The 23,822-nt window shown below is 39.4% G+C and overlaps 1 protein-coding gene across 3 annotated transcripts; it reads left to right on the plus strand.

Annotated features, from left to right (window-relative positions):
• Positions 1–8,939: 8,939 nt before the first annotated feature.
• LOC144713662 (transcription factor) lies at positions 8,940–21,253 on the plus strand. Of its 3 annotated transcripts, none has more exons than XM_078588320.1 (5): positions 8,940–9,112; positions 10,046–10,103; positions 20,516–20,588; positions 20,696–20,751; positions 20,836–21,253. In XM_078588320.1, the coding sequence occupies exons 1-5, from the start codon at positions 8,968–8,970 to the stop codon at positions 20,972–20,974; spliced, it is 471 nt and encodes a 156-aa protein (XP_078444446.1). In that variant the 5' UTR covers positions 8,940–8,967; the 3' UTR covers positions 20,975–21,253. The 3 variants fall into 3 exon arrangements, with proteins under 3 accessions (XP_078444446.1, XP_078444453.1, XP_078444461.1); XM_078588327.1 differs by having other exon boundaries at positions 8,980–9,112; positions 10,004–10,103; XM_078588335.1 differs by having other exon boundaries at positions 8,988–9,112; positions 9,990–10,103.
• The last annotated feature ends 2,569 nt before the right edge of the window (positions 21,254–23,822 follow it).

Below are 23,822 nucleotides of genomic sequence, written 5' to 3' on the forward strand. Positions count from 1 at the left end.
CCTGCAGCTTAGTCCCAGATACGACCTACTTCAATCTTGGAGTATTCCGGTGACCCTCACCCCCATACACATTCGACTACAGATTGTTCATTGGCACCCACCGCTAATCAGCATCCTCAAGCTAAATGTGGATGGTGCGGCCAAAGGGAACCCGAGGCCAATAGGGGGAGGTGGTATCCTATGGGATCATACATGGAGTATTATCTTTGCTTTTCCTCTTTTTACGGCATGCAAACTAATACAGTAGCCAACGTTATGGCGATATGTGATGGTTTACTCCTCTGTGAGGAACAAAACCTTCACAACATCGTCATAGAATCAAACTCACAGGTGTTAGTTGACAAGCTTCGTGCAGGCAAATACTCCCAGTGGCGACTGCAATGCGTATGGTAGGACATCATGCGGTGCCGCCCCCGCACAACTAGTGTTCGTCACCAATTGCACGCGGGAAATCAGACATCAGATGTTCTTGCCAACCACGCATTACACACACGAACCCCTTCCTCCCTTTTCCTTTCTTGGTAGGCACTCCCTCTGACAGCTCGTGGATGCAATCGCATTGACAGCTCGTGGATGCAACCTCGGCTTGCCGGCCCTTTGTACGCATTACATACTATTGAAGGAAGGCCTGCGGGAGTGGTGAATAGCTTGGAGCGCTAGAGGCGGGAGAGCTCACCCTCTCGCCTGATAGTTTGTCAAGTCGTGCACCTTCACGATGACATCTGTGAACGACAGGATGGACTAAGCACTTCACACTTTGGATCGCTACGAGGGCTCAACCAACTCCTGTTGGCACGAGTGACCATGTCCCAGCCTTCACTAGATAACGCCTATGTACCTTTTTCCTTCCTACAACATGGGTGTGGGCGAGTCGGGTCCTTGTGTAAGTGGGATATGTACGCTCGCTCCATGCCTAAAAATAATAAAAACCATTGCATCATATAAATAAACACCCCCCCGGTGGCATCCATGGCACGGATGGATCGGTCTACGTGCATAATCGCATGGTCGGACGTACCCGACACCGTGATTTTGCCAATAAAAAAAACTATTAACGAGATTAATTGATTGATTGGCATCAATCATTATCAAGAATAAATTATTTTGGTGGCCATTAGACTAATTGAAATGTTACACCCAATAATAAACCCAAAAATACATGAATAATGTATATAAAATAAATGTAAAGCCAGAAATATAAATTAGATATATATTGTGACTGAAATATAATGAATATCATCATGAATATAATGTCAAAAATCTACGAGAAATCAGATTCAAAGTCAAAATTTATTTTCCTTAGAATAAAAGTCTATAAAAACATAGAAAATTTAGTAAATTAAAAATGTTGGAAAAAACACTACTTGGCCGTTGGGTAAAGTCAAGAGAAGGTTTATGTGAGTTATTGTATTCTTAATTTTAACTTTATCTTTACTTTATCTTTACTTTATCTACTTAAACATTGGATTTAATACCCCATACGAAAATATTTGCAACGCATCAAACGCACTAAATCCTTCCTCGCATAGAAACTTGTACACCATTTCCATCCTTCGCAACATCGCTGCCACTCATCACGCTATCCAGTGCCAACCTTTGATAACTGCTGCTTAGCACACTAGCTACCCTTGTCGGTGGAAGATAAGTTTCTCAACGTCAGCACCAATGAGGTATGATCAACAGAATTACCGACTCAACAGGCTGAATTCAGTAGATGATCGAGTTAACCCAATCTGGCCAGGTCAAACCAAACTGAATTGGCCCAACTCTATTATCAATTTACTTTATTTTTTTACTATAAGACTCCAAAAAATCTGTTTTTTCCTTACTATTTCATAATAAACATACTTAATTCATGGAATACTAAAAAGTAAATTATATATTTATCTAGTTTGGTTAAATTATTTGTCACTAGTTTATTACATTTAACTGAATTTCATTCATAAAAAAATATCAAAAAACATAAAAGTTCTCTCAAAGTATTCCTAAGTATATTTAGTGAAAATTCACTCTCTCATGACATGCTTCCATGTATTCAACCCTTACCATGTACTAAGTTTTGAAATTTTAATAAATATTATTTCATAAATGAGATTCCTAAAAAACATATTTTCACTCAATTTCTGGTTCATCGCCTTGTTTCATAATAGATGGCTATATGTTTTAGTAAGTTTAATCGAGAAATGATTACGCACAATTCTAAACAAGATGAATACATAATAAACATATTGGCTTGGTGGTAAGACACTAATTATTAGGTTAGTGTCATGGAATTTACATATTTATTGCTTTATAATAATCATGTACGTAAATTATCAAACCTAAGATGATTAAATCTATTTATAAAGGAATATACTGATTCGTTTGGATTTTTTGGTATGCTTAAGAATTTTTCTGCCATCATAAAACATATATTCCAACATTGGAATATAATTTTATTGATTCTTTGACATAATAATCAGAAATATATTAATTTTATAATTCAGAATTCATTTTATATATATTCTTGACTCATGTTATATTTAAATATATCCTTATTCCATTTTTTCCAGGATTAATTCTCTCATTGTCTTGTGCCACCACTTTATTTGATCAAATAGTGAGTAATCATATTTTGGCAATAATTAGAAAATCTTGTTATTATGAGAAGGTGTCATTATGGCATCACAAATTGCCTGATGGAAATTTTTTTAATCACTAGGATGTTATGAAAAAATAGAAATGTGTCATTAAATTTTCAATAAATGTCATTGAAAATAATGGATTATTGATTATTTTTATGTGTTACTCGATGTTGGAAATTTGAAAATATGTGGCCTGATGATGTGTCATCATGTCATTGGCAGAAATGAAAATTACATTGAAGTCGGGTGCAATCTATGTTAACATGTCATAACTTTATTCGTGAAATAATGTCCTGCATTTTTTATATAATGCTTGTCATTCTCATCAAATATAAATTTGGGATAATTATACAAATAACAAGCCTTCAGTATTTTTATCTTTTTCATGCATGACATGTTGTTCTAGGAGCTACAAATTGTAGAATAAGGGGAGAAATGTTGCCATTCATTAAAGAAAGTATAACAAGATAAAAAACCATTAATCAAAAAAGGTGAGTTTGTAATGGCGCTAATGAGGAGAGAGAATATTTATTCAAGTAGATGTCCAGATTTCTCTAAATTTAGAGCTTGATATTTGATGATCCTGAAGACCAATTGAGTTGAATTTTGAGGCCAGCTTCATCTCTCTCTCCCATCCATGCCTTCAGATCTATAAACTTAGGCAGGGATGTTTGTAAAAAATCATCCTTGAATTTTATTTTTACATTTGTGGGGAAACTTAAAATATAAGTTTCTGAAATCCATCAAGCTTGTTCTATGTATCCTGAGTGTTTAAAAATAGAGGCAACTAAGAAGAGAAGGAGGTTACTTGTACTCACGAATTATTATGATCCTAGTAGAATGTAAGAATCTGGGGTAAGTTTCCTTGTGTTAAATTATTATGATTTTTTTTAGGTTAAAAAAATCATCCATATCATATGTACATGCTTTCACATTTTTGTCATGTCTTATGCCTTTCACATCACCATGTCTTCGTTGTCTTACTATCACCCGCTTATGCAGAATCATTATATCGTCATGTACGACCTTTGTATCAGTCTATCTTCCTATCTCGTTAGCATTACTTCATCCTCTATCTCGCTCGTTTTTTTTATTTCACTTATACCACTATCTCATATCTATTATCATTTAAAAAGAACTACCCCCTTCTCAAATCCCATTTTCCTTGTCTCTTGCAATCTCAGTTTTATATGGGTTTCTTTTGTCTTTTAACCATCACTTAATGTGTTTAAAATTCCCAATCGTCATTCCATGCAAAGATGATCCTCACTCATCACCAGCTTCCATATTTTCTTAGAGAAAATGTTTTTAATAGATTTTATTCATTAAATTGACAAGCAAACAACAAAAATTGAAACCCGATTGTGAATTTATCATTTGGGCTTGAGCCATATTAAAGGATACTTTAGGGTAGAGATTGTCAAATAATCTGAACACTATGAAATAAATAAAAAGATAACGCTCTCGTTATTTCATGATAAATGAGATGGGTGTCGATTTGTTTAGGTTTAATATAGAAATTGTTTTTTCCATTTATATTGGTTCGCTCTGACATAATAATTGAAATATACTTCTAGTTGAATGTGGGTTATCTAATGAAAGTGTAGATGGTAATGCACCTTTTTCTGGCTTGCTTTTTATCTTCCTATTCTGGCTGTTAGAATCTAATCCATAAACTAAATTTTCTTTTGTTTTTTCTTTTTTGGTGGTGGAATTACTATCACTATTCCTTTTTGGCCAGTGATGAGTCTTTAATTACCCCATCCCATTTGACTTGTCAACACATGTTTGTTGGGTTGTGGTGCCTTGGTTTAATCATAGAAAGTATATTTTTGTATGCAATGGAAGCGAGTATCTATTTTAAATCTATCTTTAAATACACACATCATATATACATTGTGGGGAACTTGTTCTACCCTTGACTTGTGCACTTTGAGATTTTTCTGAAGCCTTTCACGTGCTCGGCCTCAAAAAGTATCCATGTGACTACATTGCTCTTGGATCTCCACTTCTTGTTCTCCAACTCTTCTTGAAAATCTTGAAGATATTCTCACCTTGAAGACTCTCTCCGTGGTTGAGTGGAGAAGTGCATAGAATGGAGGGGGGGGGAGCCCAATCTGGTTGACCTAGGTGCCTAAAATGGGTGCCCCTTCCCTTATTTATATTTTATTTAAGTTTTTATTGAAAATACATCAAGTAAAATATATTCAGCAATGCCCCTATGATCTAATGTGTGTGACCTTCTAGGCCCATGTATCATTCTAGTTAATAACATTAGTGTCCCAATAAAAATTACTGGCCAATCTTATTAATTCACTATATCAACATATAGAGTAATTAACTAAGGATCAATTTAATCCAATTGTAAGTTAAGTTTTCAATATGTGGGTACCAAGCTACACCTCATGCTCTAGAAGATGTTGAGTAGTGTTTAAACTCTCTCATGGAACCTTTACCATCATTAGGTACTGTATATGTATAATCTTTCATCTACAAGAGGCTCCCAAATGACTTAGGATATGGTTGATTGTCAAACCCTAATCCGTCATGTAACGGGGATCGTCGGAGAGTGTCTTTCTCCATTATCCTCACTACCTTGGCCACTGCTCTGTTGCGTCGTCTTCCTTGAGTGAATCTCCTCTTATATCAAGGTTGGATGATCCCGTCTTGACCACTCAATTATCTTCATAGGCTTTTTCCTACATTCGAGTTATGGCTTGTTTGAATCCCGTGGTTAGAGACTCCTAAGTCGTAGTCACAATGTAACTGTCCATCCAAGAGATGTCCTTGGTGTCTCAAGTCAATGGATCACTTATATGATGGTGACATGAATCAATATGATTCATGTTTAGATAATATCATTCAAGGATTCTTCGGATTAATTCAGTGAACTCTTTCTCCAAAAAGCACCAACTATTTGTCCCTAGTGTAGCCACACTAATAGTCACATGATCAATTGTACTTATCGTATAAGGAGGATCTGACAGTGCTAGTCTATACAAATTATTCGATGTCCATCTCAACTATCCATTGAATAGGAATATTAAGAATACATGTTTAAAGATTAGCAATCACTGTGTCATGTTCACATCATAATTCATTAGGTAATTGTATATATTCATGGACTTCATTATAAACATCACGCTGAAATAATAACGAACTAATACTATATTCTTTTGAACTTAAATAAAAATGTGGTGTTGTGATTTGTCTTGACAGCCATATAATATCCATCAATGTTCTCATACGTTCCACTCTAAATGACGCTTACATAGAAATATAATGATTAAAGCCAATCATTAATTAAAAAATAGTCTTAAAAATTCCATTAGATACATAATAAGTGATAAAGGTTCATTAGGTCACCATAGAATGCATGCAACGATGACATAATATAACAGAGATAGTTTCATTGCTTTAGAAACTCTACTGCACATAATGACCCCTTTCATCTTGTTTAGATTTCTTAGATCCTTCTTTTATCAAATCATAAAACGGTCACCATGGGATAGTTTCTTAAATATTGGAAACACTGTTTTGAAGAAAAATAAAGTGGATAATCATTAAAAAAATTAAAATACTACCTAAAAGGTATAAAGATGTGTTAGGCATCGTGCATAATAAGAATCATAAACTGGAGATAATATTTATTTAGAATAACATATAAAATTAATGCTAATGAGATGTGAAAATGCTTATCATGCAGAAGAAAATTTAAATAAAATAATACATGATACTAATTAAGCATTCTGATATTTATTTTTTCACTAGTCGCTGAACTTTGATAATAATTAAAATCAAAGGACATAAAATCCTAAAAAGTGTATTAAATCAAATCCATCAAAAATCTAAAATAACTTATTTTTTATTTAAGAGAAGTTCAGTTTTGTGTAAAACATAATATGTAGGTCAAAATTCTTGTGTTTAACATTTAAATAAATCATCTTACATTACCAATGTTGATTTTTCTTGAGCTTAATCATAAATTCAATTATACAAATGATATTGTAGGTTATTTTGGACGTGATGGAAAAAAATAAATATGACATAAAGACCCCAGAAATTTATTGATCTTGAAAAAATAAAAAAATGACTCAACTTGCCTTCATATGGTAGATATGTTTGAGGTTGTTTATTTGTATTTTATGGATATTCAATGTTGACTTCGATAATAGGATTGAAAATGATATAGATTCATGTTGCACACAAGAGGCAATGATGAGACAACATCCATTCCATAAGAAGGGAAACCTTTAGGATCCTGGTGCTTTGATTGAAAGCTATAACACATTTTTTCAATGTAGTGGAAGCTAAAACCAATTTCTAATATATCTCTAAAACAAATTAAATATTGTGTACCTTGTGCGGAATTTATTTTCCCCTCTACTTTTTGCTTTGGATATTTTTTTGAAGGTTCTTGGGTCCAGCCTCCAGAAGCATCCAAATGATCAAGGCGTTCTTAGATCTCCTGTTCCTCTTCTCCAACTCTTCTTGAAGCTCTTGTAGATCTTCTCACCATGAAGACACTCCTCTTGGTTGAAGGGAGAAAATAAGAATGAAGAAAGGAGGGGGTCATATCTTGCCAGACTGGGCACCTAAAATGGGTACCCCTCCTCTTGGTTGAGGGCTTCTTAACTTCTTACTATATCTGAGCTAATATTTATTTGAATCCCATAGTTAGACAATCATAGCACTAACCAAAGCACAGTTGTCCATCCAGGAGATGTAATTGGCGTCTCAGGTCAACAGATCACTTATCCAACCATGAAATGATTAACCAGATTGACATTTAAGTATAATACTATTCATACGCATCAATTTAGCGAATTCTTTTTATAAAGAGCACCCACCCTCTGTCTTGAGTGTCTCCACACTGATGGCTTCAGAGTAAGCCATACTTATAGTATAAATATGATCAAATAGTGTTATTCGTTCAGGATAATTATAAGTCCATCTTGAATAGGAATATTTAGAATACACGTTAAAAAACTATAATTGCTATGTTATTGATATCATCATATTTCATTAGGTCATTGCACATACTCATGGACTTCATTATAAACATCACATGGGAATAATGATGAATAATTTATTTTTGTCAAATAATTCAAACAAAACATGGTGGTGTTATTAGCTTGGCGTCCACATAATATCCATCAGAGCCCACGTTTATTTACACTCATTAGTGAATTTGAAAGCGGGGGTTAAAGAGGATGAAACATAAACTTCAGAAAACACTCTGGCTTGCCAATCTTGATGGAGGAACATTGTTCATCCACACTCGACTCTTACATGCCCCAAAATATTCCCACCACCAAATTGGGATAAGAAATGGGGAAGCCTCCCTAGTTTTCTCAAGTCTCACATTATTGGATGTAATATGAGGGACACAAGTCTCGCACTCACCTTAATGGTGAAAAGAGGGGTATCTTAATTTTAGTTCTAGTGGCAGAACATGTCAACTTTTAAAGTCATTTACTTTATCTAATTTGGTTGATGAGAAATTTCATTTTTGAATGTCATATAATTCATAGAAACTCAATTCATGCCAAAGAGGCTTTTCAACTCTATGATCTACATCTGCGTTAGAATGTGTATCCTAACAACCAACTTTGGATCTTATTTTGTGGACTATATTTAAAAATATTGGAATTTAAAAAGATGATTAGTTGACACTTCAAAGCACATTAACTCAAGTTGTGTCATTGTCTTCATGAGTGTATCATGATTCCACATACTCCTATTATCCAACTTGGGTTTTGTCTGCAATCTCAATTTATTTGTACACTACACCAGAAATCACAATATTATCTCACACATAGTTTGTGTGTCATACTTTGTTAGACCTGGTTTTCTACCTAAACAGAGATAAATGTGTAAACTGAAATTAGTTTATGATTCTAAAATGACATATTTTATAAAGTGACCAAAACGCGTAATAGAACTTTGAAAGACCTCAATCGAGTTGATCTACCATGAGAACTAACAAATAATGGGTCACATCCAAATTCAAACAGTGGACCTCAAACTTGTTCAAAATGTAAAATGATAATCCATTACAACTTATTTCACATCTAAAAGTATATTTAAAGAAGATTGTGTTTCTAAATACTAAAATTCAAATACGAGAAATGTAATTGATCAAACACATCTAAATCAACTTTATCGACATAATCTTTATGTATTTTTTACTGCCATGAGATAAGACCAGAAGCAAAAACTCAAAACTTCAAGGGAAAAGGGTCACTTTATATATCTAAGGAGCTCAGCTAGTAAGCCAGTTAGAGAATATTGATAGTAATGAATTTCTCCCTTAACTTCAGAACGAAAATATAATACATGAATGCTTTGTTACTTAATACCCAGCAACTCTTTCTGCAAAGTACAATCGGAGTCAAGCAGGAGGAAACGTGGATGTTCAAGTGGTAGAGCCGGGGAAATCTCCGTCGGCCCAGAGTGGGTGCAACCTTTAACCTTAATCCGGAAAGGTATCAACTTCTTCTCCCCTTCTTTTGCATTTCACGATTCTTGGGAATTTTTCGACTTTCGAGTGCCAAAAATCGCTTCTTTTCTCGCAACTCTTGGGACCCAGGTCTATAAGAGATCCTTGGACAGAATAATCTGCCCAAATAGGAGAATCCCGAAATCCCCGATGTTGGTGTAACCTCAGTCCGATGAGTGGGAAAGATTTTCTGTTTTTTTACTGGTACACTTTGTGGAGCTAGGGGAGTCATAAAAAACGTGCAGCGGAAAAGAACACTACCTTTCTGGAGATTCGATGACTTTGGTTTTTGAATGGAGATAAATGATACGTACATTTTTGGAATATTTGATTATTTTTTCGCGAGTATCTTTCGCTGTAGGGTCAGCTGTTGCATCACTCTGCTGAAGTGATTCGTGGAGTTTTAGTGTCGTGATTTTACTTTAAACATGAGATTTTATGACATACCAGTTTCTGCAACTTGATATATTATAGACGGCGATTGATTTCTATTGGGAAGGGATAAATATTCCTAATCTGCGGTTAATCCTAGAGAATCAGCCCCCGGAAAATTTGAATTATGTTCTGTAATGTTTTTGAGGTGAACTTATTTTGAACGACAGAAAGAGCTCGTGGTTAGTCTGAGAATTATTGCTGAACGTATGAGGCCTCAGTGGAAAGATGCTTCTAAATTCATAATTTTTTCTTGAAACGTGAAACTGGCTTTGAAAATTTTTCTAATCGAATCATACTCGTTTGTAATATTAATTAGAATGTCTATTCGTAAAATCTTGGATGCCCCTATTTCCTTGTAATCTTATTACATTTATGCAATAGATCGGTCTTCTATTAGCCTTATTTTTTTGCTCTTGTATCAAATCAAGGTATCCTTTTTCAGGAGTTTGTCGACAAGGTTGAGACGCAGCTCTTCTTATTGCAGATCAGATGAATCAATCAAACTCAGTTGTGGAAGATGGCACTCTTTGGGAGTTCTCGTGGTTTGTCTTTTTGCTTTTTTAATCTTCTTTATCTGCACATCATTCCCGTTTTCCCTTGGGAGGAAACGGAATGAAGATGGGCGTGTATTGGGTTCGAAAAATTCGATTGACATAAACCTTTTTTTTGAAAATTGACATAAACCTTTTATGAGGAGAAACGAGAAGAAAAAAAGGAATTTTTGCACCCCTTTTTCATTGCTTCTACACGATCTTTATACATGAGAGATTACAACGGTTAGAAGAGTAACGGCTAGAAAAGTAACGGCTAGAAGAGCCATAGAGGATACACAGCACGTGGGCCCCACGTGCTGGGTAATAATACCATAACACCACCCCTCAAGTGGAGGAATGTATGTCTTTCATTCCTAGCTTGAATACCAGTGCTTTCATGTTGGTATTTTTGAAGAGCTTTGGTAAGGATGTCAGCGAATTGTTGCTTAGTAGGAATGTAGACAATGTCGATGACGTGGGACTCAAGTTTGTCTTTGATAAAGTGATGGTTAATCTCCATGTGTTTGGTGCAATCGTGTTGGACTGGATCACGGGCCAAGCTGATAGCAGATTTGTTGTCGCAACGGAGGATTGCAGGTTGCCTTCGCGAGGAACCCAACTCTTGGAGGATGCCTCGGATCCAGAGTGCTTTACAGATGCCCTTACTAAGAGCTCGGAATTCCACTTCAGTACTGGATAAAGACATGACAGACTGCTTCTTGCTACGCCATGTAACTAAGTTCCAAATAGGATAGAGCAGTACCCAGTTGTAGACTTGCAATCAACCTGCGAGCCAGCATAGTCGGAGTCAGTATAGAGTTCGAGATACAAGGGCATACCTCGTGTAGAAGAGAGACTAAGTCCGATGGTTCCCTTTAGATAATGTAGAATCCGGTACGCATCCTGCAAATGAGATATTTTTGGATGATGCATAAACTGGCTAAGAACATTTACGGCATAAGAAATGTCGGGTTGAGTATGAGCCGGATAATTTAGTTTGCCAATGAGACTCTGATAAGTTAGAGAATCGGTGTCTGGTTCATTATTGTCTTGTTTAAGTTTGAGATTTGTTTCCTTCGGTGAGCTATGGGTTGGCATTGCAGATAGCCAGTTTCATCAAGAAGATCATATACATATTTTTGCTGTGAAAGGGTGATACAACTTGATGAATGACTAACTGATACACACAGTGTATCGTAGTCCAACAACAACCTTGAACAAATCTTGAATTGCAAATCATCTTGGGCATGACCAATAGTAGAATCCAAAATAAAACGATTTGTATCAATGTCACATCGAATAGAAGAAGAAAACGATGAGAAGATAGATGGAGAAGGATCTCCCTCCAGGTCGATCTTCCCCCCTCCGGCCGCGGTCGCCCGCTGCTCCGGCCTCCGGTCTCTACGACCGTCCTGATCTTGTAAAACAAAACTCCCTCCCTTGTCTTGCTCAGCTTGCTCTTTTAAAGGGTCTCTCACGTGTGGCCCCACATATGCCTGTAACTAACTTTCATTGTCTTTGGGCCCTTTCTGGTACTTTTTCGTGTGAGGAATGTATCAATACTCCCCTCTTTGAGACAAGCTTGTCCTCAAGCTTGAAATTAGGGAAGCTTTGTGAAAACAGTCCAGCCTTTCCCACGTTGCTTCATCTGGTGGAAGGATGATACGATCCTCTACCCCCAAAGGGTATCTTAGAATTTAGCCCGTTAGGGGCATTTTCGTCATTTCATGTTTAGGGTACATTGCTTCTTTTTCTTATAAGTATGTGTAGCCCTCCCTTGAGGAGAGCAGTCAAGACTTATGGTAAGATCGGCCTCTTGGCTCACTATCTCGATCCTCCTTGTCTCGGTCCCGTCCCCTTGACCGTCCAGTGATTCCCTATCCGGGTGATCGTCTCACCGGATCTTCAGCCGGCTCCCCTCCAATCCGATCCCTACCCCTGCCGTTCGGTTCCCTTCTAGTCTCCGGCGATCCCCGTCCCCGCGATCGTCAACCCTTCACCGCGTCATCAGGCGGCTCGTCCTCGGTCGATCCCTGTCCCCATCTGTTCGACCTCTCTCTTCATTCCCGTTTCGACTCTCCTACCCCGGGAACGTCTACCTCGCCTCGTCCTCCAAACTCCTCCCGATACGAACCTAGATCAAGGTTTGTATCAAAGGATCCCTTTTTTGATCAACAATTCGGCTTCTGCTTATGTGAAATGCGCTTTAAGAATGTTTTCGGGATACACCTCTGCTTGAGCTGTTGCTTGATTACGGCTGATGTTTTCTGCTTCTCTGATAGAGAAAATCCTATCGTGATAAGCTAGCTCTTTGTCAATGGGTAAAAGCTGGGTGTTGTTTGAATCCAGGTAGGAATGTATTGTATGAGCCATCTTATGCCATAGAACCTTGAGCATCAGGTGTTTAAAATTGGAATGTAACTGATCCAGTGTCCTTTGCCACAGTTTGCCCCGTCTAATATAGACATTGTTGATAACAAAGGAAATAATTTTCTGTTCAAATATAAAGATCTGGGAAGATACTGTAATAGTGGTGCAAGTTCTTGCAGGATGTTGGCATTCTCCCTCTCTCAACACGATGAATTTGTGGAATGTTTGGGGCAGGATGCTCAATAAGTGAATTACCTCCATATTCATAAAATTTGAAGTAGCTCCATTTGACAGCACCCACATCTTGACATGTCTGACAGATTCCCATAATTTGAATGGTCCACGTGGTTTTGGGGAAATAGCTGTGGGAAATGCATGCTTAGCAATTATTATGCCATCAGGTAGAGGAGACGCACCCATGTGCATTAAGTCTTCTTTGGTGATATATTGATCCTTATCTCCTTTAGAAACTTGGATAAAATGTATGCTGAGTTTTTCCCCACAATGGTTGCCTGGTATACAAGTGTCATTACATAAGTAGCACAAACCATTCTCTTTCTGCTTTGATAATTCTCCAGAAGACAAACAAACCGCTTCTGTCTTGTTGAAGCAAGGCCCTTGATCGTTTGACATTTCATGTGGTTCATTTCTGCCTGGTTGGGCCAGGTTGGTATTCATTGGTGTGTGTATCAAGTTGGCTCGATGAAGGTGTACTACAGAGTATGAATCTGATGCCGTGTGCGATTTGCTCCGTTCAGCTCTGATCTCAGCCTTCAGTTCTGGGTCATATGTCTCTTCTAGTGCATCTTTTGGTAAATGAACAATGTGTGTTGAAAATTCTGTAAGCTCAGCTCGATTCTCAGATACTAATTCTGTATGCTGCATATTGGGAAGCTGCTGACACAAAGTTCTTTTTGATAACAACATCGACATGACTATCAACTGAATAGATTTCTCAGCCATAGTACGGATAATCTGGAAAGAATCAAAATCATATATCTGGAATGGTCGATTACGAAGAATAAGTTCGTGAGTAGGGAATTGTGAACTTGAGTAGCTTGTTTTGCAGGTTTGTTTGGCTTGTCTAGAAATAATTTCTGCATTGGCGCAAGTATTTGCTGTTTGGAATAGTACTGTAGCATTTAGGGAAATCTCTGCCTGTCTCACATGCCTTACTTCTCCTGATTGAACATGTTCTATTACTTTTGGAGTATTGCTGCCCAATCTATCAATTTCTTGATGGTGCTTGAAAATTGATCTCTTTTGCTGGAGGATGCGTAACTTATGGCAGTGAGTACCTTCTTTAGAAAACTCAAAATGTGAACCATACAAGATCCTGTAGCGTATCCAATTGCAAAAAAAATTGTTATTGATGTCAGGAAACCAGTCCCTAGACATCCCATCAAGATAACTGAGAACACCATTTCCGTAGCTCCATTCAGTTGATGGATATGAGCACCATCCAGCAACATTGTCGCCAATTGAAAGGGGAAGACATATCTGATAGTGAAAACAATGGTCTTGGACTATTTTGCCACTATATACTTTATTTTGGAAAAAAATTGTGTGCAATACTCGGCTTGAATCCTTGACTCTTGATGTAATGTATACGTAGCTTCAACAACAAATTAACATTGAAACCCGATTTCCCTTGCGCGATTTGCTCTGCCCAAAGTTTCCTAACTTTAGTTGTCAGAAACATCAAATAAGGTTGATGTACATTCCCTGTGCAGTATATCTCCAGTGTTTGTGTACGAGAATTATGCAAAGAAGTGTGTAGGTTTGAATCCCATACCACAGAGCTTAATGAGGTTGGATCCGTAGAGCATATCTTTAAAGAACTAGAAATCATGGTGGCAGTTGTATGAAAAACTAATAAGAACAATGGAAATGCTACCTCAATGTTCTCCTTGCTCTTCTTTTTGAGAAACATCCAAGTGTAACAATTGAAAAGAGTGTAACATATTCTTCAAAAAAAAAAAATAGTGTAACATATCAATCTGCGCACATTTGACTTTCCCTTTCTTTAACTGTTGATGTATATTTCCATTTAGGATAAGATCTGCCAGAATTTGTATTTGTGTAATACCTTGACTGTTCAAATCCTCTCTGTTGAGCGTGGGGCCTGATATAATGTGCTCCGGCGAGGTTGTCGCGGATCCAACTGCGCGGTCAGTTGGTGGGGGGTCAGGGGGGGAGTCACCCCCTTGCGGGGTGAGGGGCAGCGCCCCTTCTGAAAAATTTTCCATGCTTTTACCTATACTTTCACATGGAGAAAATTTGAAAATTTCCCAAGAAATGGCTTTCTTTACTGCCTCGCTGGGGTTTTGATCTGGGCCTGATAATTCTCGTTTTTGGCTGTATCTGTCATCGTTGAGAGAATTCCCCGCATGATGTGAAGGTGGATCGGCCAAATACTTCAACTTCAATAGAAATATCCATGACTTCCTGGATGCTATAAGGTCGATATTTCGGGACTTCTGCCCTGATTTCTGCTTTGAGTCCCTGCAGGTAAGCATTCTCCAAAATATCCGTGGGTATATGAGGCGAATAGGCAGCTAGTTGTTCAAACTGATAACAAAATTCAATGACTGATCCTGTCTGATGTAAGTTGAATAGTTGTTGACATACTGATTATGAGGAGGATTCAAATCTTCGCTCACACTGTTGTTTGAAAATCGTCCATGTGTCAAATCAGAGATGCTCCGCAGTGTAATTGAACCAATCTCGTTCTCGTCCCTCCAGATGCAATGAAGCTAAATGGATCTTTTCTGTGTCAGAAATGTGATGCAATAGAAAAAATTGCTCTACATAACGAAACCAAGCCACTGCATTCTCTCCACTGAATGATGGTAAAACTCCCTTCGGGAAAATGGTTTTATGTCCATTAGAGTCTTCCTGATTCGGGAGAATATGTGCATATTTTGGCGCTGCATCAGAAATGATAATGGGAGTTGTAGGAACGTTACCTTCTAGCTTTGAATTCATAACCTGCAATTCTTGCAGAATTTGAAGTAGAAGTTCTGATGTGGTTGGCTGCGCAGCCTTACTTGCCTTTCCCTGATCTTCTTGATCTCCCATGTCGGCAAAAATCTTTGCCTTATCATACGGCTCTGATACCAGTTGGTACACACAGTGTATCGTAGTCCAACAACAACCTTGAACAAATCTTGAATTGGAAATCCTCTTGGGCATGACCAATAGTAGAATCCAAAATAAAACGAATTGTATCAATGTCACATCAAATAGAAGAAGAAAACGATGAGAAGATAGATAGAGAAGGATCTCCCTCCAGGTCGATCTTCCCCCCTCCGGCTGCGGTCGCCCGCTGCTCCGGCCTCCGGTCTCTACAACCGTCCTGATCTTGTAAAACAAAACTCCCTCCCTTGTCTTGCTCAGCTTGCTCTTTTAAAGGGTCTCTCACGTGTGGGCCCACACATGCCTGTAACTAACTTTCATTGTCTTTCGACCCTCTCTGGTATTTTTGTGTGAGGAATGTATCACTGATCTCTATGCCTAAGAAGTATTTGAGGGGACCTAGACTTTTAATGTCGAATTGATCACTGAGTTGTTGACTTGAAGTTGTAATCCCTTGGGAGGAGTTTCCGGTTATGATTATATCATCAACATAGAAATGAGAATCACAATAGAGTCTGGAGTCAATCTCTGAAAGAAAAGGGTGTGATCCCCAATTGACTGTTGATACTTAAGTTGTTTCATGGCCAGGCTAAACCTCTCAAACCATGCACGAGGAGAGTTTGAGTCCATAGAGTGCCTTATGAAGACGGCATACTTTTCCTTCGGGTGTCTCGTAACTGGGGTTGGCTTCATGTAAACTTTCTCATTGAGATTGCCATGGATAAATGCATCTTTTACATCAAATTGTAGAAGGTCCCATTGCTGACTGGCTGCAAAGGAAATCAGAATCCATATAGTGTTCATTTTTGCCACATGTGCAAAGGTTTCGGTATAATCAACTCCATGTTTTTGTGTATAGCTTTGTGCAACTAACCATGCTTTGTTGCGTTCCAACTGACCATCAGCTCGATACTTACCTTTGTATATCCAACGACATCCAATAGGGCGTTTACTCGTTGGTTGAGTAGTTAGTTCCCATGTCTGGTTAGCATATAACATGGACATTTCCGCATTCATAGCTGCTTTCCAACGTGGTTGAGCAAGTGCCCCGTGAACATTTCTTGGAATGTTGATTTTGCTGCAGATTCATTCAGAATATTGTGTTCAGGAGATGTATTCTGATAAGTAAGGATATTGCTCAATGGAAATTGAGTCGCGCTGATGTCAGTGGGACTGCTAGTTGCCTGTGAGGGTACATTGGAGCAGTTGGTGGTGTGGGGAGCAGGGTCAACTGTAATAGACTCAGGTTCGACTGCAGTAGAGATAGGTGGTGCCCGTACTCGGGTTCAGATGAAATGTCTTGGGAATGGAGTTAATAGACTTGACTGACGTATCACAGATGTGTGTTCTTCCCTTCCTACCTTTGAACCAGGCCCAACTGACTCGTCTTCATAAGGGACTGTTGGTAGAGGTAGGTCAGAGGAACTCGACACCAGAGAGGTGTCATGCAGAAGATTATCTCGTACAGAATGTGGATAATAAAATTTGCTTTCATTGAAAGTGACATCCTTAGAGATAAGAATACGACGTGTGAGAGGATGATAACACTTATAGCCTTTTTGAGTGTTGGAATAACCAACAAAGACACAAGGGAGTGCACATGGGGCTAATTTATTAGTTTGATGGGGATGTAGATGAACATAGTATTCACACCCAAAGAGGTGAAGTTCCAATTCATGATATGGCTGGACAATGGGAAAAGTGTTACTCACAACCTGTAAGGAGGTTTTACCATTAAGAGACAGTGTAGAAAGCCGATTAATAAGATAAGTAGAAAGCATAGCAGCTTCCCCCAAAGAAAATTTAGAGCATTACTCTGAATTGTCAACACCCTGGTTTTTTCTAGGATATGCCCAAGCTTGCGTTCAGCCACTCCGTTCTGTTGTGGTGTATGTGGACATGACTCTTGAATTACACCTTGCTCTTTAAAGAAGGATGCAATGGTAGAGTTCATGAATTCCCGACCATTATCCATACGAAATTGTTTGATATGTGGACCATACTGACGAGTAATCATAGCCACAAATTCGCGGATTATAGTTGGAACATCCATTTTGTACTTCATTAAATGAATCCAAGTGAACCGACTGACATCATCGGTAAGAATTAGGAACCAGCAGAAGCCATGTAAGTCCACACATGGAGAGGGTCCCCACACATCACAATGAAATAATTCAAACGCATTTGTAGCAGAGGAATGAGAAGTAGGATATGTGTTGCGTTTATGTCTAGCCATATGGCAAACTTGACACACAAACTTATCCATACATAATCCTTGACAAATCTCTGGAAAAAATATTTTTAACAAATGAAAAGATGGATTTCCTAACGGACAATGAAGAATCCAAAGTTGATCTTCCTTGTTTGACAACGAGCTTGAAGTAGACGTCTCCTTTGGCATCGAGTGAGACGCCAAGGAAGTTGAACCATCGTGGGTAGAGCATAAGTAATAGAGACCATCTTGTATCCTAGCTAGCCCACGCTTCAGACCCGCCACCTTGTCACAAAGGAATACATGTAACCCATCAAAGATCAGCTTAGAGGATGCAAGTTGTGCTAATTGTTGTACAGAAATAAGACTGACACAGAGTTGTGGGACATGTAAGACGTTAGTAAGTACACCAAGAGGATTGATCTCAACACTTCCAATCCCAGCAACCGTAAGCAGAGTGTCATCAGCAGTCTGGACCTTTTTAGCACTATGACATATTTCATATTTTATAAATGCAGATTTTGGGGGGGTCATGTGGTCAGTAGCACCAGAATCTAATATTCATGTTACAGAAGAGACATGTAATTTTTGTGCAAATGAAAGATGTAAAGCAGTGCCTGAGTGAACAAGGGATGTGGAGCCGATAATTTCAGTAGCCGTCAGTTGATTCCTGAGGGTATGCAGTTCGTCTTTTAATCTAGAAAGCTCACTGTTGTTATCCACTTGCTGCACATGCTCTGTTTCTTCCATAGTAATCATACTGTTGCTTTTGCTATGCAGTTATCAGCTCAGGCAAGACAACCATGGAGTTTCCAGCAGGTGTCTTTCGTATGGCGATGGCGTCGACAATGACTGCACCATAACTGGTCTTTATCATTCCCACGAGGCCCTTTATGTTGGATCTTCTTGGAAGATCCTTCTGAGATAGTTGATGTAGTGGTTCTAGGGGCCTGACTCGACTCGTAGGCTGTGATTTTTTGACAATGCATGCTGAATTTTGAAGTGTAGAAATAGTCGGAGGGGTCAGGTGACTCTCTTCTTTGCGAATTTGACTAACTGTATCTTCAAAATTCAGTTTATGTTCTCGGTTAACTGTATCTTCTTTAAGAATCTGAGTTCTAGCAGTTTCGAATTCAGCTTGCAGTCCCTTGAGGTACCGGTACACCCGATCAAACATATTCTCGATCCACTGAATTTGCCTAGGTGGACGGTAAGAATCCATTTCCTTCCACAGGGCTTGAAGTTCATTGGCATATATTAATGCAGTACGGTTTTCTTGAAGCAAAGTCATAGATCGATCTACAAGATCAGCAATCCGAGATTTATCTTCCCTCATTGAGAATCTCAAGTGAACTAGATCCCATACTTCTTTGACGTTCTCGTAGTCTGAATAAGATCCACTGATTTTGGGTAACATGGAATCCAATAACCAGGTGAAGAGAATATCCTCTTCACATGGCCACTTTAAATACCGTCAATCACTTTCCATAGGAGGATCATCAGTTAGATGATATAATTGACTACGAGGACGAATTGTACGTTGCATGTACTTTGTCCACTGATAGAGATTATGACTGGTGAAGAGATTTCTTGGGGTGGTTTGTGGAAGATGCATGAACCACTTATCACTCATCGGGGTGAGTGGAATTCCCATATTAGCTTCCATTTTAGCCATAAGAGGAGGCTAATGTGGATACTTATAGGGAAAGAGAGCAGGCCCAAAAAAACAGTACCAGGGACAATAACAAAAATGGTTAAGGAGCGATCACACCTGTGGGCAAAGTGTATTTGCCGTGTAGAAGCACTTGGGGCAAGACCGGAATCGTCCACGGTAACGACCGGAAACGGCCTGCAGCAGCAACAGAAGAACGGAACCAGGCCGCAGATTTTGCCAAGCAGCAGAAGTAGCGGAAACCCCAGAAGAGACGGAAACAACACGAAGTTCTGCAGAACTTTGTCTCAGTCGATCTGCAGAAGAAGACCGCAGAAGCGAGAACTTCGTCTCAGTCGATCCGCAGAAGAAGACCGCAGGATAAGAAAACCGCAGAAGCAGAAAAAAAAGGTCCGCAGAGGAGACCGCAGAAGAAGCTGCCGCAGAAGAAGAACTTCGTTTCAGTTGATCCCGCAGCCATCGCAGGAACACTAGACGCTGTTAGGGTTTAATCACGGTGCAACCAATCTTCTGCTCTGATACCATGTGAGGAGAAACGAGCAGAAAAAAAGGAATTTTTGCACCATTGCTTCTACACGATCTTTATGCATGAGAGATTACAACGGTTAGAAGAGTAACTGCTAGAAGAGCCGTAGAGGATACACAGCACATGGGCCCCACGTGCCGAGTAATAATCCCATAACATCTTTCATGGATCATAAAATATGTTTGATCCCAGAACCGGAGGATCTATTTACTTATCAGAGGTTATGTATTTATTCGCTTGATAGAATTATAGATTTATTCTTTTGCTAGAAGTTGGGGCGTTCATGTAATTTTCGTAATCCCCGTACAAGGACAAGAATCCTCTAGTCTAACTGATTCTGGTTTCGTAGAGTTTGGTTTTTCTTCTGAAAGAATTGATAGATTTTGGTTTACTAGTGCAAATTTCAACTTGTAATTTTCTTTTTTTTCTTGCATGTCTTCTTATTTTACTAAATGACATTGTCTCCCTAAATCATTAAATACTGAGATATAAAATATGTGCAGCGTCTTGGAGGTAGATTTTGACTCTGAAGAACATGCTTCTATAGTATATTCTGCTTTAGCAGTTGATAAAGAGGTAATTCTCTTGCGTTCTCGGTGCAATTTAAATTTCTTTCTTTTAAAAAACTTTAACTTCTTTTTGAGATTCTTGAGTCCCAATTTTCGTTGGTGAATAATTTTCAGTTGCAACCGGACAAAGTCAGAAGAAAAATGTCTGTATCTGGTCGACTTCTCTCAGTGTGAGATTCTCTTCTCCCTCTCTGTGTCTCTATCCCTCTATCTACTGCTCCTGATAGAGTACACCACAAACTTCAATAATCCAGGCGTTTTGAGGCTGTGGAGGCAAGACTACTGCGTCCGTCCTTCAGTTCCTTCATAGACCTCCTCGTTCTTTCTTCAAAAACCATTGAACAGTTTGGCCCACCAGTAGCTTCTAGTTCACCATCCAAAGGCGGCTTCTGAGGTATTTGCTGTCTTCTCTTTTGCATAAATGAGCATACCATTACTGTTCTTAGGTGATCTTAACCCCTCTCCCCTCTGTCATCACCTTTCTCACTAGTAATAGGGATCCAAGCGTCCATATCTCTACACTCTCTAGTTTTTCTAGGTATTATTTTCCCAGAAAGCTGTTTAAATTCAGGCCCTATCATGAATGTTGGAAATATATACTAAAGGAGTCTCTCACATGAGTTGGATAGCCATGTGGATGGCCCTGTTCGTCTGAAAAGAATTATTCTCTTATTGCCCTGCCCAAGTCCTTGTTTTTTCACTGTTCGTCGAGTTTAAAAGGGAGGAGCATCATTCTAGTAGACCCCTAATTATAAAAAAGTTTACTAATGACTGGGATGGATCACCTTGGACTGTATGGGATATTTCATGTGCAAATCCAAAGATATTGAACTCATGGGGCAATATCTAGTTCTTCTCATGGATGTCCCGGTAATTCTTTCGTTGAAAGGGGAACCTGGCATTTGAATAAGCCTTGATGCTGTGAAAGATCAAATCAGCCACGATCATGGATTGCAAGATTGTGGTCTGTTGTTTTGCCACAATTTTTGTTATTAAGAACTCTTGCTTAAGAATGCAATCAATCACTGCTTTAGATCACATGCCAAATGATTGCGGATGTTTATGATGTTGAATTAGCCTCTTAAAAAAATGATATTGAATGAGTCGTATGCTTTTATTGGCACTTCATACTCCTGTTGACCTTGTGGTATCAACTGAAAAGCTGATCTGCTATGCCTTGAGTAAACCACAAATTTGTTATGGCCCTAGATTCACCATGTCTGAAAAAAAGGGGGGAATGCTACGAAACAGCATGAACTCTCGTTTTTGTCAGCCAGGCAGCATAAACTTTCAGACATGTTAAAAAAATAGCACGCGCCAATAAGAAGACGCCAAGTGGCGTCTTCTTATTTTTTTTGTCAGCGATGGTCAACTGCTGACGTGGTAGCCAGGTGGCTTCCACCGTGGTAGCCAGGTGGACTCCACGGTGGCATCCACATCTCCGGCCGCCGACGCCGTCCGTCTCCATCCGCTGCCGCCGCCCGTCTCCGGCCGCCGACGCCGTCCGTCTCCGTCCGCCGCCGCCGCCCGTCTCCGGCCGCCGCCGCCGCCGCCTGGAGAAGCCTTGGCACGGCCGCGGCGGCCACCGTCACCATCGCCCTCGTCCTCGCCACCTCCGCCTGGTCCTCCCTCGTCTTCTCCTCCTCCAAGGCCCATCCCTGGCCCTACACCTCCTCCGACAACGGCCATAGCGGATCCAACCCCTCCACCGACGGCCCCCTCTCCCTTCACCACGTCTTCTTCGGCATAGCCGGCTCCGCCGGGCTCTGGCACCGCCGCCGCGAGTTCCTCCGCCTCTGGTAGCGCGCCGGGGCCATGCGCGGCAACGTCTGGCTCGAGGAATTGCCCGATCGCGAGGACCTTCGATTTCCCCCAAATTCCCTCCCCGCGATCCGAGTCTCTGAGGATATCTCCCGGTTCCACTACACAAATCCCACGGGACACCCCTCCGGGCATCAAATTGCGAGGATCGTCGCCGTAGCGGCGGCCGAAGACGGGCGGCGGCGGCGGACGGAGACGGACGGCGTCGGCGGCCGGAGATGTGGATGCCACCGTGGAGTCCACCTGGCTACCACGGTGGAAGCCACCTGGCTACCACGTCAGCAGTTGACCATCGCTGACAAAAAAAAAAAAGAAGACGCCACTTGGCGTCTTCTTATTGGTGCGTGCTATTTTTTGAACATGTCTGAAAGTTTATGCTGCCTGGCTGACAAAAACGAGAGTTCATGCTGTTTCGTAGTATTCCCCCCAAAAAAAGTTCTCTTGAGATAACTTTTTTAGATGAAGTCTTAAAAATGAGGAAAGAAATATATGAAGTCGTTTATGGTCATGCTTTATGAAAATGTCCATAAATATATAAACGATGCAGACAATTCTGAGAAATGGTATTTTCATATTCCCCCGTTTCATTTAAAACTTTGTCCGACAAAATTGTTGATTCTTTTACTTGGGGATGAGGAATATAGATAGAAAATGGTATTGTGATATGGATTGATCCTGATCAATTAAATGATAAAAAACCTACCTTTTAAATGCTGAAGTCATGAACTCTTTACAGGCTTTACAGTTCTGGTTAGTGATAATTAAATTAATCGCGGTGTTTAATTGGATAGGGGATATTATAAAATGGGAGGGGTCTAAATGGATGTGGTATGATATGTTGAAGCTGATTTGCAAATCTAATTTTATGGAATCATCCATATACCCGGTGTTCTCTTAAATGCTAACCGGCCATATACCCACAATATATGGATTGGAAAACTAATGCAACACCCAATCCTAGTGTACCATGCTAACTTGGCCCCAGTGTTAAAGATCCTTGAGGAATAAATCTAGTTCTGACTCTGTTGGTGAACTCACTCAGTACAATTCTATCAATTATCCATATACTCCAAAGCAGGGATGACAGATAGTATTTATTCTACTCTAGAATTTTCATCATAATCTGAGTTATGTTCTTTACGCTTCATATTAATGCTAGAATTTTCTCATATTCACCTTATCATCACATATGTTTTGATATTCAATCCTCGCCTTCCTCATCCCCACCTGCGTCATTCAATTCTGAATTCAATTTGCTTGGTGTGTTCTCACGAAACATAGGATTTTCCTGATAGTACATTAGCTTAAGTTCTCAGAGTTCTATGCGAAGGTGGCTTTGAACAAAACTTCATCCTAGTAATCTCAAGTCCAATAATATCCAAATTACTTTATAAAGACATTAACATATCACATACAAATT

The sequence above is a fragment of the Wolffia australiana genome, chromosome 1, assembly GCF_029677425.1.
Source record: "Wolffia australiana isolate 7733 chromosome 1, ASM2967742v1".
Taxonomy (NCBI): domain Eukaryota; kingdom Viridiplantae; phylum Streptophyta; class Magnoliopsida; order Alismatales; family Araceae; genus Wolffia; species Wolffia australiana.

Excerpts from the sequence above, each read along its gene's own strand:
- LOC144713662 (XM_078588320.1), top strand. The coding sequence starts at position 8,968 with ATGCTTTGTTACTTAATACCCAGCAACTCTTTCTGCAAAGTACAATCG. Across the intron at positions 20,589-20,695 it reads CTTTAGCAGTTGATAAAGAG|TTGCAACCGGACAAAGTCAG; the intron begins GTAATTCTCTTG and ends AATAATTTTCAG. Across the intron at positions 20,752-20,835 it reads TCTGGTCGACTTCTCTCAGT|GCGTTTTGAGGCTGTGGAGG; the intron begins GTGAGATTCTCT and ends TCAATAATCCAG.